General features: G+C 35.1%; 1 protein-coding gene across 1 annotated transcript; it reads right to left on the reverse strand.

The window, feature by feature from the left end:
• Positions 1-2,183: 2,183 nt before the first annotated feature.
• scamp2 (secretory carrier membrane protein 2) lies at positions 2,184-15,817 on the reverse strand. The gene is made up of 9 exons (XM_059536021.1): positions 15,658-15,817; positions 11,426-11,509; positions 11,102-11,176; positions 10,874-10,988; positions 6,154-6,282; positions 4,934-5,093; positions 4,010-4,111; positions 2,895-3,012; positions 2,184-2,813 (listed from the first exon to the last, which is right to left on the reverse strand). The coding sequence occupies exons 1-9, from the start codon at positions 15,712-15,714 to the stop codon at positions 2,667-2,669; spliced, it is 987 nt and encodes a 328-aa protein (XP_059392004.1). The 5' UTR covers positions 15,715-15,817; the 3' UTR covers positions 2,184-2,666.
• Between the last annotated feature and the right edge of the window lie 358 nt (positions 15,818-16,175).

The raw sequence follows: 16,175 nt of genomic DNA on the forward strand, positions 1-16,175 counted from the left end.
ACCTGCAAAGAAACGCGTGCAGCCATCATTGCGTTGCATAAAAATGGCTTCGCAGGCAAGGATAATGAGGCTACTAAGATTGCACCTAAATCAACAATTTATAGGATCATCAAGAACTTCAAGGAAAGAGGTTCAATTCTTGTAAAGAATGCTTCAGGGCGTCCAAGAAAGTCCAGCAAGCGCCAGGATCGTCTCCTAAAGAGGATTCAGCTGCGGGATCGGAGTGCCACCAGTGCAGAGCTTGCTCAGGAATGGCAGCAGGCAGGTGTGAGCGCATCTGCACGCACAGTGAGGAGAAGACTTTTGGAAGATGGCCTGGTGTCAAGAAGGGCAGCAAAGAAGCCACTTCTCTCCAAAAAACATCAGGGACAGATTGATCTTCTGCAGAAAGTATAGTGAATGGACTGCTGAGGACTGGGGCAAAGTCATATTCTCCGATGAAGCCCCTTTCCGATTGTTTGGGGCATCTGGAAAAAGGCTTGTCCGGAGAAGAAAAGGTGAGCGCTACCATCAGTCCTGTGTCATGCCAACAGTAAAGCATCCTGACACCATTCATGTGTGGGGTTGCTTCTCATCCAAGGGAGTGGGCTCACTCACAATTCTGCCCAAAAACACAGCCATGAATAAAGAATGGTACCAAAACACCCTCCAACAGCAACTTCTTCCAACAATCCAACAACAGTTTGGTGAAGAACAATGCATTTTCCAGCACGATGGAGCACCGTCCCATAAGGCAAAAGAGATAACTAAGTGGCTCTGGGACCAGAATGTTGAAATTTTGGGTCCATGGCCTGGAAACTCCCCTGATCTTAATCCCATTGAGAACTTGTGGTCAATCCTCAAGAGGCGGGTGGACAAACAAAAACCCACTAATTCTGACAAACTCCAAGAAGTGATTATGAAAGAATGGGTTGCTATCAGTCAGGATTTGGCCCAGAAGTTGATTGAGAGCATGCCCAGTCGAATTGCAGAGGTCCTGAAAAAGAAGGGCCAACACTGCAAATACTGACTCTTTGCATAAATGACATGTAATTGTCGATAAAAGCCTTTGAAACGTATGAAGTGCTTGTAATTATATTTCAGTACATCACAGAAACAACTGAAACTAAGATCTAAAAGCAGTTTAGCAGCAAACTTTTTGAAAACTAATATTTATGTAATTCTCAAAACTTTTGGCCACGACTGTATGCTTTTTCGGACATCTAGAAGGTGAAAAATAGTTTTTCAATGAAAAAGTTATGAACAAATCAAACTGGACCAAATACAAAGCCCTGTGGGACACCCCTGGCTAAAAACAAAGAACATGGCACTTAAGACTGAAAAAGTGTTGAATTTACAAAATTTGTATCAGTTTTATATTTTTTTCACAATGCAAAATTTTACTATTGTATCATTAGCTAATTAACAGTTAGCTAGCAACAGCACACTGGCAAACTAAACAGTAAGCATTAAATGCCATGAGTAAAGCAGGTCTCTAAATAGCAACAAATAAACATTAAACGGTCGCCACTCATCATTTTCCTTAAAAACACAATACGTAATTTCAGCATTTTTGCTATATATATATATATATACACACACACACACACACATTTCCATGCAAAGCATGCTGGGAACTGCAGTGTTAGTTGTTGACCGCAAAACAAGTGCTGTATTTTCATGATGTATGATATGATCACACGACTTGCACTGCATTTGCTTTAATACCATGAATAAAAATTACTTGGACAAAATTTGTTAATCACATAAATTTAATTTGCTTAAAAAAAAATAATAAAATAACAGTAATTACACAAAATATCTTATGATCTCATCTGACAAAATTATATAACCCTTTTCAGCAAGTGGAATTTTGTATGGCAAACCATTTTACCCATTTGTTTCAAAAATTAGGACTTTCTCTAAGGCTAAAATATCACCCATGTAAATTTAAGTCTGAGTAATAATCAAACTATTTTGATTTGACGCTTTACAATCAGTAGCCTAAAATAAGTCTGTACACATGGGAGGAAAAAACATTGCTCTACACAGTTACCAAAAAACACACCCAAAACAAAAATCTACATCCCTCATTCAGTCTTACGATTAAGACAATAACAGTAATGCTCTCTGTGTCCGTCAAGATCCTAATTATGCAAACATGGCCACGCCTCCAAAGAATTCTAGGTGCATATTATTATTAATTTGGCACTAATATAGAATGCATGATGTTTTCTGGAAATCAAATGATATAGGAATGAAAGCTTTTATTTACAACTCTATAATCTTTCAAATTGTTGCTTAATTGTAACATCTAGAGTCTAGACTCTCATGACATACACTTAAAATCATTGCTTTGAGATCCTTCATAATAATTTTTTTTTTAATTTAAAGAGACTCCTGTACCACTATGGATAACGGGAAATATTAAATTACTTTATATACAGCATAAGCAAGGTCAAAAAGGATACAGGACACAATTTCTGCACACATACAAATATACAAACACACTGATGAACTTCATACCTTCTGTTTCAAAACAAATAATTAAACTTGAAAGTAGTGCCTCTGCGATCCAAATCGAGGTCCAGAACCAAAGCAGGTGAGCGGAGCTGGGCTTTGGGTTCGGTGTGTGCCGCCGGGACAGTGAGGGAAGAGATGCAGGATCTCGGTGGTGCTTTCTGGTTCTAGTTCCTCTGCAGAGAGCTTTGGGCGGCTGTGGTGGCTGCACTGGCGGCTGCGGTCTGGAAGGTGCGGTTCGTGATGACACCTTGGGAGAATTCCTGCTGTGCCTTCTGGAAACTGGCGCCGGTGCGACGGTAGTGGGAATGAACCTGGGAAAGAATCGCACCAATGACCCAAGAATCCAAACCAAAGATCCATAGGTTTTCACTCAGAAATCGTGAGTTACTTACCATTTTCAGTAAAATGATCGACAGTGCAGCAGTGGCTGTGAAGAAGGCCGCCACCACCATCATGATGACACCCACTGCTTTGTTCTTGGCAATCTCTGCTATGGCACTAATCCAGCCGCTTTAATTAAATCCACATCGATTAACCAGTTTTATATTGGTTCCTTCTAAATGATGCATTGTTATGACAAATGTATGCATACAAAATCATTTTCTATGAAGTCTACTACATTTTTTAGGAGTGCATACTTTTTTGTTCTTGTTTTTTTGCATTCGCTTTTATAATGTACTATTTGTTTGATCTAAATACTAAAAGACAACTGTGTGTGTATGCGTATATAGATTTTTTATATTACATATAAATATGGAATATGTCTAATATATATATGTTACATTACATGTTACATTTACATTTTATTCATTTAGTAGATGCTTTTATCCAAAGCGATTTACAAATGAGGACAGTAGAAGCAATCAAAAACAACAAAAAGAGCAATGATATATAAGTGCTATAACAAGTCTTAGTTACCTTAACACAGTACACGTAGCATAGGCTTTTAAATAATATAATAAATAAAAAGAAAGCAGATAGAATAGAAAAGGAATAGAGCAAGCTAGTGTTAGAGGTCTTCACACATGTATATGTATAAATATATATATATATTTATAAAAAAAAATGTGATCCAATCATTCCAGGGAGTCTCATAACAATATTTTCATAATAAAGTCTTAATAATCTTGAGAAAATGATGTTATTAATGGAAGAGAACTGAGGAATCAAGCATGTTTCTATCAGGGGTTCAAAGGCTGACAAGCGCTGCTTTAAGAGGAAAACAAAGCAAGAAGTTTGAAGAGCGAGAAGACGTACTTCAGACAGGAAGCAAGAGTTTTAAAGGAAGTCCAGCAGCAGAAAACCGTTAGTGCAGGAAGACATACTCGTCAAAGAGACAGAAGAGAAAGTCATCTGTCACACAGGAGAAACACAAAGTCCAGCTCAGAGAAGTTTGGGTGAAATATTCCTTTAATACTCAATAAATAAACATTATTGCCCAACTACTGCCTCAATAAAGATCACTAATGAACTGTTATGAAGCTGTATAGAGCAATCTCAGCTGTACCTGTTGCCCCATCGAGGAATGCCAACGCTCTGAATCACAGACACGACGATCTGAGCCAAGAAAATGAAGAAGAAGAAGAAGAAATTGAAGGAGCTGTCGGACCTGAAAGAGAAGGAAATATACTCATCACTGACAATGAAAGAAAAAACTTAAACATTCAGAAAATCATGTGAAAAATGTGACTGATGTGATGTCATGTGACTGAAGTGATTGATGTGATGCAATGTGATTGATGTGATGTCTGATGTGATGTCATGTCACATGACTGATATGATGGGATGTGACTGATATGATGTGACTGATGAGGTGTGACTATGTGATGTCATGGAATAAATGTCATGTGACGTCATGTGACTTGATCACATAACATGTGATGTAACAGATGTAACAGATGTTCTGTGATTGATGTCATGCCATGTGATTGATATGATGCAATGCGACTGATGTGTTATGATGTCATGTGATGTCACATATGATGTGATTGGTGTGGTGTGAAGTGATTGATGTGATCGATGTGATGTCATGTGGCTGATGTCATGTGAGGTCATGTGACTGATGTGATGTGATTGAAATGTCATGTCATGTGACTGATGTGATGTGACTGATGTTATGTGATGTGGTGTAACTGATGTGATGTGATGTGACTTATGTGGTGTGAAGTGATTGAAGTGATGTGAAGTGATTGATGTGATGTGATTTATGTGATTAATGTGATGTGATTGATGTACTGTATGATCTAATGTGACTGATGTGACATCATGTCATGTGACTGATGTGATGTGACGTGACTGATGTGATGTGAATTGATGTGATGTGATGTGAAGTGAGTTTATGTGATATGATGTCATGTCATGTACAACCCGAATTCCGGAAAAGTGATGTGATGGTCTAAATGCTCTTGTGCTGGAGGAGGCACAGACTGACCTGAAGGCTTTATAGACAGGTCTGAACCAACAGAGGAAGGAGCAGGGAGCGAACAGTATGAACCAGAGGATGGACAGGCCAAAGTCCACACCTGCTTCTGAGTTAGTGGTGAACTCAGCTAGACAAGCCAGAACATTCAGAAACAGCGTCACACACTGCCCTGCAAACACACACACACACACACACATATTACACAAGAGCCACACATCACATACACACATTTCAAACTCAATCTGATTAAATACATTATCAAACAAACACATAATATAATGTTTTATTCAGCATTCTATGTTAAAATTGTATTACAGCCACAATATCTAAAAGTTATCTACATACAATAATTTATATTTTCATATCAGTACTGTTATTGTGAACTAAAACTAATTAACTACCAAACAGTTAGTAAAAGCTATAAAAAAATGGTTTTAGATTTAATATAGCTGCAATAAAATAAACTATATTTATTAGATGGAAACGTTTACAACTGAAAAATTTGAAATGCTTTCTTTGGCAACTCACTAAAATAAAATAGGTTTAAGTTGAAAATAATAATAATAAATAAAACTGAAAACTTAACAGGAAACATAAAAAAGTAAAACTGACAAAATAGTTTTTTACTTGGAACAACATTTGGAATAAGGATAGTGTAAAACAAATAGCTCGTAAAAAGTATTAATGGATAACTGAAATTAATATTAATATCAAATAAGAAAACTAACATTAGAAGTGTTGCCCTGGCAACTAACAGAAATAAAACAATAAAGTTCAAATCCTATATACTTATATATCATTTACTAAAACTAAAAAAAGAATAAAGCAAGCTAAAAAAAAAATCTCTCTATATATATATATATATATATATATATATATATATATATATATATATATATATATATATATATATATATATATATATATATATGTATTATAACAATTTATATAATTGAAAAAAAAACTAATAAAAATTACAAAACAATATTACTAAAACAAACTAAATTTTATTTAAAACTAAAATTATAAAATAAAATATTATGACACTATGTAATTAATCATAAAATAGCACAGTTTTATGTTAAACAAGAAAATAAAATCAGAATTAAGAATTGACTGTAAAAAAAAAACAAATACAACTTTGTTTACTTGTATCAACATTCCAAATAAGATCAGGAGTATGTAATAAAAAATCCTTTTGACTTTGCATCAGAGGCCTGTAAACTCACACATCCACAGGTAATAGATCATTTTGCAGAGTCTCTGATGTTCCTGCGGGATCTCCTCAGAGAAGTCCTGGTAAAAGCAAGGCTTGATGGGAAAGAATTTGGGAAGAGGAGGCCAGTTGTTCTGTTTGCCTGAGGAGAACAAGTGTGAGGTGAGACAGATGCCCATATCCCACAATCCTTAACAGCAACCTGTCAACCACTCACAACAAATAAAGGCACCACTGACCTGTCTGTTGATTTATGCATTCAATAAGAATTCAGATGTGTGTAAACCACCTATTCTTAACCACAGGGCCGCGGCCCACGCTTGGCCCAGGAGGGCTGCAAAAAACTAAGTTTTTTACTGTGGGCCGCAGGACCAAACAAGTTATCAATTGAAGACACCAGAATGACCACTGTTATCCATGAGACAGTTGCAATACACCCTCCCACCACTAGTGGCAGTAATGCCTCAGTTGTTTAACAAACGCTAATAAGCAGAAGACACTCAGTCAACCGTAGCCTGAAGCAAAATTTACGCCTGTTTCACCCCTGATTTCCACTGCACACGTCTGCGGCACACGTCCGACGCGGCTAACGAAGCTGTTCGTGGTCACTCTAGTCTATGCTTGTGTTTACACCAGACGCTCTGCGGCACTTTTCAAAAGCCTCCCAGAAGTAGAGGTGAAAAAAATCATGTGCATTTCAAAATAAACACCCTGTGCAGACTCCCAATCGTATTTCACATTACTATATTAATGCGGCCAGAAATAGATGACAAGAGGTTCATCCTTAAAGTTGAAAAACCTCACATTATTATATGACACCACAGATCCTTTTTACAAGGACAATTAATAAAAAAAAGGAAGTGGTGTGGAGTTTAACTGCAGGAGTTGCATGACTGGAATAAACATAATTAAACCGGACAAATCATTAACATTTAGCCAACCATGTTAGATCACACAGAAATAAAGAAAAACAATGTTGTTGGACCATAGACTGTAGTGTTGGACAGGCAAATCACGTGGTCTCGCGAATCCTACCGCTGTGATCCGCCTGTACCGAGTCTATTTTTGCTGTGCTGCACGCGCTGAATTACGGCTGTTTCACACATACTCTGTCTGAAGTGCGTATGCGTTGCATGTTTTTTTACGCACCCATGTTAAAGGATTCCAGCGCTGCATGCAGCTGAGGTCTGTCAGTGCGTTCCAGGAGCGGTCCGTCAGTGCGCCTATATTTTTTCATTTGCACTTTATTTAAATTTTCATTTACAACTCATTTAATTTGAAAAATATTATTTAGAATTTATTTTAGCAAAACATTTTATTGTTTTTATTTATTTTATATAAATGCTATTTTTCTGTAAGTAAAATCGGTCATATCTTACTGATTTTTTATTTTTTTGTGTGTGTTAATATGCTTGACTTGAGCCTTTTAATTTTGTTCTTGATGCAGATTGATTTGTTCCTTGAATTGTTGTGTGTTTGACATCTTGTTGTATGTGCAGGTTTATATACACATGAATAATAAACGGTTAAACTGCAAGTGGATTTCATTTAGTTATTGAATACAAATCAAACCAAGGCTGAGATCAATAAACCAATTCAGTGCTAATATTTGATTGGGCCCCGACATAAAAAAGGTTAAGAACCCCTGGTGTAAACTAACTTAGAATAAAATATTAACATACTGTGCAGTAGTAAAACATAAAAATACATTTTCATTACTTTAAATAAAATAAACATCTGAATATAAAAAAATATATTAATACAAAATATTAAATTATTAAAAACTAATACATCAAATTGCTATGTTTTAATTACAATTAAATAATATTTTATTATATTAATACTTATTTTATTTCAGCTTGTTGACAGTTTCAGTTTATTTATTTGAGCTCTCATTCATATTAAAAATTTGTTTTTATTTTTATCTTTTCTTTTATATAATTAAGCAGTTATAAAAGACATAAAATATACTGTATACAGTGGGGCTCGAAAGTTTGGGCACCCCTTGCAGAATCAGTGAAAATGTGAGTAATTTTCAAAAAATAAGAGAGATCATACTAAATGCATGTTATATTTTATTTAGTACTGTCCTGAGTAATATTGTACATAAAAGATGTTAACATTTAGTCCACAAGACAAACAAATTGCTTAAATTATTAAAATAACCCCACTCAAAAGTTTGGGAACCCTTGGTTCTCAATACTGTGTGCTGTTCCCTGATGATCCACGACTGTCTTTCTGTTTTGTGATGGTTGTGCATGAGTCCCTTGTTTGTTCTGAAGAGTTAAACTGAGCAGCGTTCTTCAGAAAAATCTTTAAGGTCCTGCAGATTCTTCAGTTTTCCAGCATCTTTGCATATTTGAACCCTTTCCAGCAGTGACTGTATGATTTTGAGATACATATTTTCACACTAAGGACAATTGAGGCAGTCCAACACAATTATTAAAAAAGATTCAAACATTCACTGATGCTCCAGAAGGAAACAAGATGCATTAAGAGCTGGGGGTGAAAACTTTTGAACATGATGAAGATGGCCAAATTTGTCTTATTTTGTTAAAATATGATTTTTTCCCATTTAGTTCTGCCCTTCGTAAGCAACAGAAGATACTTGTATGTTCCCTGGTACACAAATTAAGTACAATTTACCTTGATCTTCAAATTCCAAAAAGTTTTCATCCCCCAGCTCTTAATACATCTTGTTTCCTTCTGGAGCATCAGTGAATGTTTGAATCTTTTTAAATAGTTGTGTTTGAGTGCCACAAATGTCCTCAGTGTGAAAATATGTATCTCAAAATCATAGTCACTGCTGGAAAGGGTTCAAATATGCAAAGATGCTGGAAAACTGAAGAGTCTGCAGGACCTTAAAGATTTTTCTGAAGAACGCTGCTCAGTTTAACTCTTCAGAACAAACAAGGGACTCATGCACAACCATCACAAAACAGAAAGACAGTCGTGGATCATCAGGGAACAGCACACAGTATTGAGAACCAAGGGTTCCCAAACTTTTGAGTGGGGTTATTTTAATAATTTAAGCAATTTTTTTGTATGGTGGACTAAATGTAAACATCTTTTATGTACAATATCTTACTCAGGACAGTACTAAATAAAAAATAACATGCATTTAGTATGATCTCTCTTATTTTTTGAAAATTACTCACATTTTCACTGATTCTGCAAGGGGTGCCCAAACTTTCGAGCCCCACTGTATGGGTGTATACATTTTAGTAATTTTGTTGTTTTTGTCATTTTTATATCTTCTTGTTTTTATTTAAACATGATTTAAAACTACTTTTAGTAGTAATTTTAAGTTTGAGTTAAGTAGATCAAGTTAAACTAAACGAAAATGAGAAATATACTAGCTGAAATAAAATAAGTCCTTTTTTTTATTATTATAATTAATTTGACTCAATTTAAAGGTTACTTTATTCCAAATAATGTTTTTTATGCTTCAGTTTTATTTAACTATAATAACCCTGACTAAAACGTAATACAAATTATTTAGACATAGTTCAACAAAACAAAAACGGAAAAAAATGACAAATACACACAAGAAATTTACTAAAACTTTAACTTAAATTAAAAAGAAAACATCAGATATTAAAATAAAATCTGAATATTAACAAAAACTAGAAGAGTTTATTAATAATAAAGATAACACTGCATGTTTAAGTCAGCAAAGGGCATCCAGTTATCTTTCATTTTAGGGACATTTTGTATAAAAATGTATCATAACTAGTGCCAGTCTGATTAAGTTGTATGTCTAGAGCATAAGACTGTGGCTGTGATTACTTTTAGTCTATTCATCACTGAACGTGCAAGGTGAAGTCAGGTGCATTGCATTGTGGGATACTGTATGACGTGCAAGTCATTCTTTCAGGCTCCTAATATTTACACAGCAAAATAAAGAGTGATGTGTGACAGGGCTGTCAAAATGGCTATAAAACTACAGTTAAATTTTGTACTTAAATATTATCTATATTCGAATTTAAAATGCATAATTTCAGCTAGGAGGAAAAAAATCTTTTGGCTTCTCTCCTGAGGCCACAAGAGGGAGCATCGCGCAAAATATTACTAATGCACGTTTATTCAAAGCAATAAAATAATTATTTTTATGCATTTAGCAGACGCTTTTATCCAAAGCGACTTACAGTGCATTCAGGCTATCAATTTTTATCTAACAAATAGAAATAAATTATATAACACGACTATCTTTGAAAAAATTGCATAATGTATAAATTAATGTTTAGAAACCATATATAATCAAGTTGCTTAAACAATTAGAATCAAAACAGCATCACGTATGTATATAACGTTTAATACAAAGAACTGGAAACCAACCACAAAGAGTAATTCCTTCATTTAAAAAGATGCAGTTGGTTGGTGAAAACCCGCCATAAAGTTTCAAGACATGTTTTTTAAAAGCTGAACTTAACTCCTAAACACGCGGCTCTCTTGTGCGAGACGCGAGTGCAACGGTGATAGATGTCCCTCTAGAAAAGGCGATAAATATGCGTTCTGACTGAACGGCTTGGTTTTGGTTCTGACATAAACAACTTTCTAATTCTATAATATTCTAACAAATATTTTAACCGGAGAGGCTAAGAAAAGCATTAAAATGCAATGAGCGTGCACACCTGATAAGGCTGCCTGATGCACATCTAAAACTCCAATGTATTTGCAATTCGAATATTAAAAATCCTATTTATTTGTTTCTGACAGCCGTGGTGTGTTACCTGTCGGCACCTCTCTGCTCTGCAGCTCTTGTTCTCGTCGCTCCAGCTCTGCTGCTTTCTTCTCCAGCTCCTCCTGCTGTTTGTGCAGACTGGCCTGCGCAGCTGCAGCCGTGGCCTGCGCACACAAGAGCCTTTCTAATCAGACTGCTGCATTGGTGTGTGTGTGTGTGTGTGTGTGTGTGTGTGTGTGTGTGTGTGTGTGTGTGTGTGTGTGTGTGAGGCACTGACCTGTGGACTGGGCTCCACTGACGGCTGCAGGACGGCGGGCTGAGACGGGCCGCTGGAGGCCGGGATGGTGCTTCCCTGATGGAAAAAAACATCAGTTACTGGGATTTTAATTAATGGTAAAATGCAAACCACTGGTATTTTGTTTCATATTGCTGCTGGAGCTCAATTACATCACTTGGGGTTGTATCTTGAGGATTTAAAACTGTTTTACAGTGGAACAAATGAGTTTAACCGTGGTAAAATCAGCAGAGCTCATAAGAGCACAGTTATGACTCTGCTCAAGACATTCATCTGACACAGTCACTGAAGGAGGTCTGGACTCACCGTCACCGTGTTGCCATCAGGAAACGGACTGAAATGGTCAATGTGATCGATTCCAGAGCTGGTCACCTGCGTGACAGACGGATCCTGAAAGAGGTGAACACTATCATCATCAACACATTTATATTTAGTCATTTAGCAGACGCTTTTATCCAAAGTGACAATGGCAGCAATCAAAATCAGAGTTTATTCATTTTATATATGTATATTAATAATAATTTAAAACCAAATTAGTGCTGGTGCTTTACCAAAGAAAATTTTCAATTACTACAATTACTAACTTCTTATACTAAGTATGATATTTGTATTACTTCATGGATGCAGGCCAAGTGAAAGCATGATATATGAGTGTTTTACTGAGTCACATGCCTCAATTACAATAGGCAGAGAGTTCGATAGGTCACAATCATCTGATAATATTTGACAAGCCTCTGTAGTCACAGCGAGGAACATTCACGGATTATTACTCATTAATCAGGACAGGCCTCTACAGGAAGACACGTAAAAGACAACAGACACAGAGAGAGCTTCCTTCATCCTCAGAAACACCCCAGACAAATCAAAGAGCATCTCAAAGAGTCAAATCATGAGAAACCAACGTCACTGAAGGTTCTCGTTCCAATCTAAGCAAAAGTATGATATGAGCACTTTAAAATATGCAATAACTTTATTTGAGTGTGTCTCTGCAGTCTGTCCTGACAAACACACCTGCCCTCAACAGACCAACATTAATAACTACACAACAACAATACACATTTTATTAGAAAGAGACATTTTGGGTTTTTTTTTTTGGTTTTTAAATTTGTGGTCATTTGTAATATTATCTGCATATTTATAGTCAAACCATGTCACGGTGTTAAGTTCAAATAATTGTTGTGTTGTCTTTATTTCAATGGGATGAAAAAATACAAATCATCTATAATGCAATAAGGAAAGTTTATTTATATGGCACATTTCATATTCAATGTGCTTTAGATAAAAGGAATTAAAATAATTGTAAAAAGAAAATCACAACAAGTAGTTAAGAATACATACAATTATTCATATTACTGGAGACTAGGGGTGTAACGGTACGTGTATTCGTACCGGACCGTTTCGGTACAGGGCTTTCGGTACGGTGCACGTGTGTACCGAATGCAATATTTTGTGTGCAGAACATATACATTTTCGTGTTTCCAAACGAACATATTAAGAGGTGGAAGTCTCCGCGTTCAGCGCAAATCCCGCCCTGAAGCTGATTCTAAATTTTTCAAAAGGCATCACGCGAGTGTGAACATCACTACAACTAGGGAAAAAACGATTGTAATTCAAACGCAGCTCCCGTCGGCATTTAAACAGACTTTTGCTCTTAATTCCGATCGGTCCAACGCAATAACGAAATCTGAGCAGGTCTAAAAACTGAAACTCTTCATGCTGCACTTTACACTTTGGAAAAGTTATATATATATATTAAATATGAGCAGGTCTACAAGCTGGGATTGGTAATGCTGCACTGTAATCATAGTTATTTATTTATATTTTTCATTATATTTTATTATATGATATTGGTTTGAGACTGAGAGTATTTTATTTAGTGGAGAACTTTGCAGCAGTATTTTATTATTCTTTTTTTATTTTATATATATTTTATTAAAAAGTGTTTAAAAAAAAGTGCAAACAAATTGTTAAAAAAAAGGTTTATAGTAATAAACAACCTGCAGTTTAATGTTTGCATTTCTTTCCCTTACTGTACCAAAAATGAACCGAACCGTGACTTTAAAACCGAGGTACGTACCGAACCGTGATTTTTGCGTACCGTTACACCCCTACTGGAGACATCAAAAAAAATAAAATAAATAAAGTTCTGAATCTAATATTGTTTTCATACATGACTTAACATTTATTAAAATTATACTACAAAAGCAGCCGGTGATGTGTCTGTGTGCATCCATCAGCAGCAGCTTACACTTAAACACTTCAAATGTCAAATAAATTGAGAGAAAACAGTTATTTTCAACTGTCATAATATTTCACAATATTACTGCTTTTCTTTTTTCTTTTTATAAATGCAGCCTTAGTGGGCTAGTCAGCAAATTATCATTTAATAATAATAATAATAATAATAATAAATATTATAAATAAATATGTTTATAATTTTATCATATTAAATATAATATTCTAATTAAATTACAATGAATAAAAATTGAGAGTGCATCATGTCATATTTTTTACTTTTAAAACTATGAGTGGGACTAAAGCTAAAACGACTTTAAATTTTATGCATGACTTTACATTTAATTGTAAATGGAAACTAGAAGGCTGTAAGATAACACAGTAGTAGTATTATTAAAATAATGTGCGCATTTTCCACTAAATAAGATCTAAAATCTGAGAAAGCACAATACGTAGAATAGAAGTATTTTATCAGTTAACTGCATTAGAATTTGTAGTATTTTAACATGAAATTACACACTTATCCTTTAAATGTGTGGAAGTGCATGTTACTTTTTTTCATCAGATCTAAAAGATGTCTGAAGTTCAACTAGCTGGGTCTGGGTCAATGACATTATTGAGTATTCAGATATCTGAACCTTTAACTACTGAATCTTTATCAGCAGATCAAGCGATGGTAAGACTGAAACACTGACGCCTTCAACAAACACTGCAGAGCATCTCTCCACAGACTTCCCTACAGCCATGACAATCAGTATTATAACGCCACACCTCATGAAATATGATATACCATGTCATAACTGTCCCTGACACTTCCATGAATCAAAAGCATCAGACACAGCAGAACATCACTGCTCAAATCAGTGAGAATGACAGCACAACAAACAGACTGAGAGAATAACTATCACAGTAAAACTAGTGCAGTCTGTGATGAGTCTGTGTCTGTGTGCAATGTGCATCAGCCTGCAGCTTACACTTAATACACTTCAACGTTTAAATCTATTGAGAGAGAAAGCACTTATTCTTCAGTTATGTCTTTATAGCATTTTTCGTCAAATAAATGCAGCTTTGGTGAGCACAATAGACTTCTGAAATGAAATGTTTAGTAGTTAAATTTAGATTGAGCATGTTAGATTTTCATAATAATAATAATAATAATGAGCATGTATAATTTTAATATATTATTATTACTAAATTATGAGTGTAAATTAAGAGACTGCACGCAATATATTTTTAATTGTACTTTTACCAAACAGCAGAACTATTAAAGTCAACTGCAAAAAAAAAAACATAAATATTTATTATTATATGATGTATATCTTTGCTTATTATTGTTTAATGCATGTCTTTATTTTTATTTTATTTTTTTGCTTTTAAAAAAGAAAAACATTCATAAATGCATTCATATCTAAATACACATTAATGTCAAATTGTGAGGTTGATTAAAAGTGCATTTGTCAAATACCCTGTAAATATCACGACCTGTGAATAATATAATATAATGCATAATTATCATATAATGCAACGTTTATTATTGTTTTATTGCATTCCATGTTTTCACTTTTATAAATTGTGCATTTGTCACACAGCAGGTTTATTAAAACTGCAAAACAAAGAGAAGAAACGTAATATAAATGCAATATGCAATATATATGTGAATAATTTTATATTCACATACATTTTAACCTAGATTTTTATAACTTTTTAGAAAAAAAAATAATAGTGATAATAATGTTATTTCGTCAAATATACCACTGTGACTTTTTGCATTGTATATTTGATCATCTAAGTTATTGTTGGAAAATGCACTTATTTCACGTTTCACTTGTTGTGAAGAAAGCATAGTGGCAGCCCTGCATGTCCTGATTTAGAAATAGGAGTTGTTTTGAAATGCGTTTCCGCTTGATTATGCGGCGCGTGAAGAAGAATCGCAGGTAAGTTAATCATAGCCTGACAGAGACTCACAGATCTTCATCAGGCAGTTATTATAAAGATATTACAAAGCTCGAGTCTGTTTTGATATTAACAGGAGTGGCGCTCTGGCCTTCAGCGTGTCACCAAACCTGCGCGGATCCACCCTTCACCAGCGACATCTAACTAACTAACTAACTAACTAGCTAGCTAGCTAGCTAGTTAGTTAGTTAGTTAGTTAGTTAGTTAGTTAGTTAGTTAGTTAGCGCAGGATCGACCGCGACGTTCGCATCCGAACCGAACTCATCTGAACTAAAACTCCCCATCAGCAGTACAAACCCCCCTGAACTCCCCCAAACTTCAGCTCAAAGCGCTTCTCCCGTGTTCCTCACCTGGAAGGGATTGACGTCGACTGGATCTTCAAACGGGTTGGAGTCAAATCCCGACATTGTAAGGTGCTTTATCCGCCTTTAGAGTCCAAACTGAGCGGCACCAGAGCTGCGATCTCTGCTGTTTCCTCTCTGCGCTTCCGCACTGAGAGCGTGATGCGCGTGCGCTGCGACGTAGACGGATGTTCGGTCCATTTATTTATTTATTTTTTATTTATTTTTTTTATTATGCTTTAAACGACAGATACAAAACAATACAACAGACAATATAAATCCACGGTAACAAAGGATAAACAAAATAATATAAAATCATAATAATAAATAAAATACAAAAACAAAAATCCAATCATAGGCAAGCATGACCTTTACATTACTCAGATAGTTTTACATATAGAACACAAACAGACAGTTTTAATCGCCTTTCTATTATTACTATGTTAGATAGTACTTTGTGTGAACTCAATTGATAATTTAGCCTATTTTATTGTAAAAACCTGTATTATTTATTTATTCTTTCACTT

Source organism: Carassius carassius, chromosome 43, assembly GCF_963082965.1.
Source record: "Carassius carassius chromosome 43, fCarCar2.1, whole genome shotgun sequence".
Classification (NCBI taxonomy): domain Eukaryota; kingdom Metazoa; phylum Chordata; class Actinopteri; order Cypriniformes; family Cyprinidae; genus Carassius; species Carassius carassius.

Excerpts from the sequence above, each read along its gene's own strand:
- scamp2 (XM_059536021.1), bottom strand. The coding sequence starts at position 15,714 with ATGTCGGGATTTGACTCCAACCCGTTTGAAGATCCAGTCGACGTCAAT. Across the intron at positions 3,013-4,009 it reads ATTCCTCGATGGGGCAACAG|CGGCTGGATTAGTGCCATAG; the intron begins GTACAGCTGAGA and ends ATTTAATTAAAG. Across the intron at positions 2,814-2,894 it reads CGATCATTTTACTGAAAATG|GTTCATTCCCACTACCGTCG; the intron begins GTAAGTAACTCA and ends ATTCTTTCCCAG.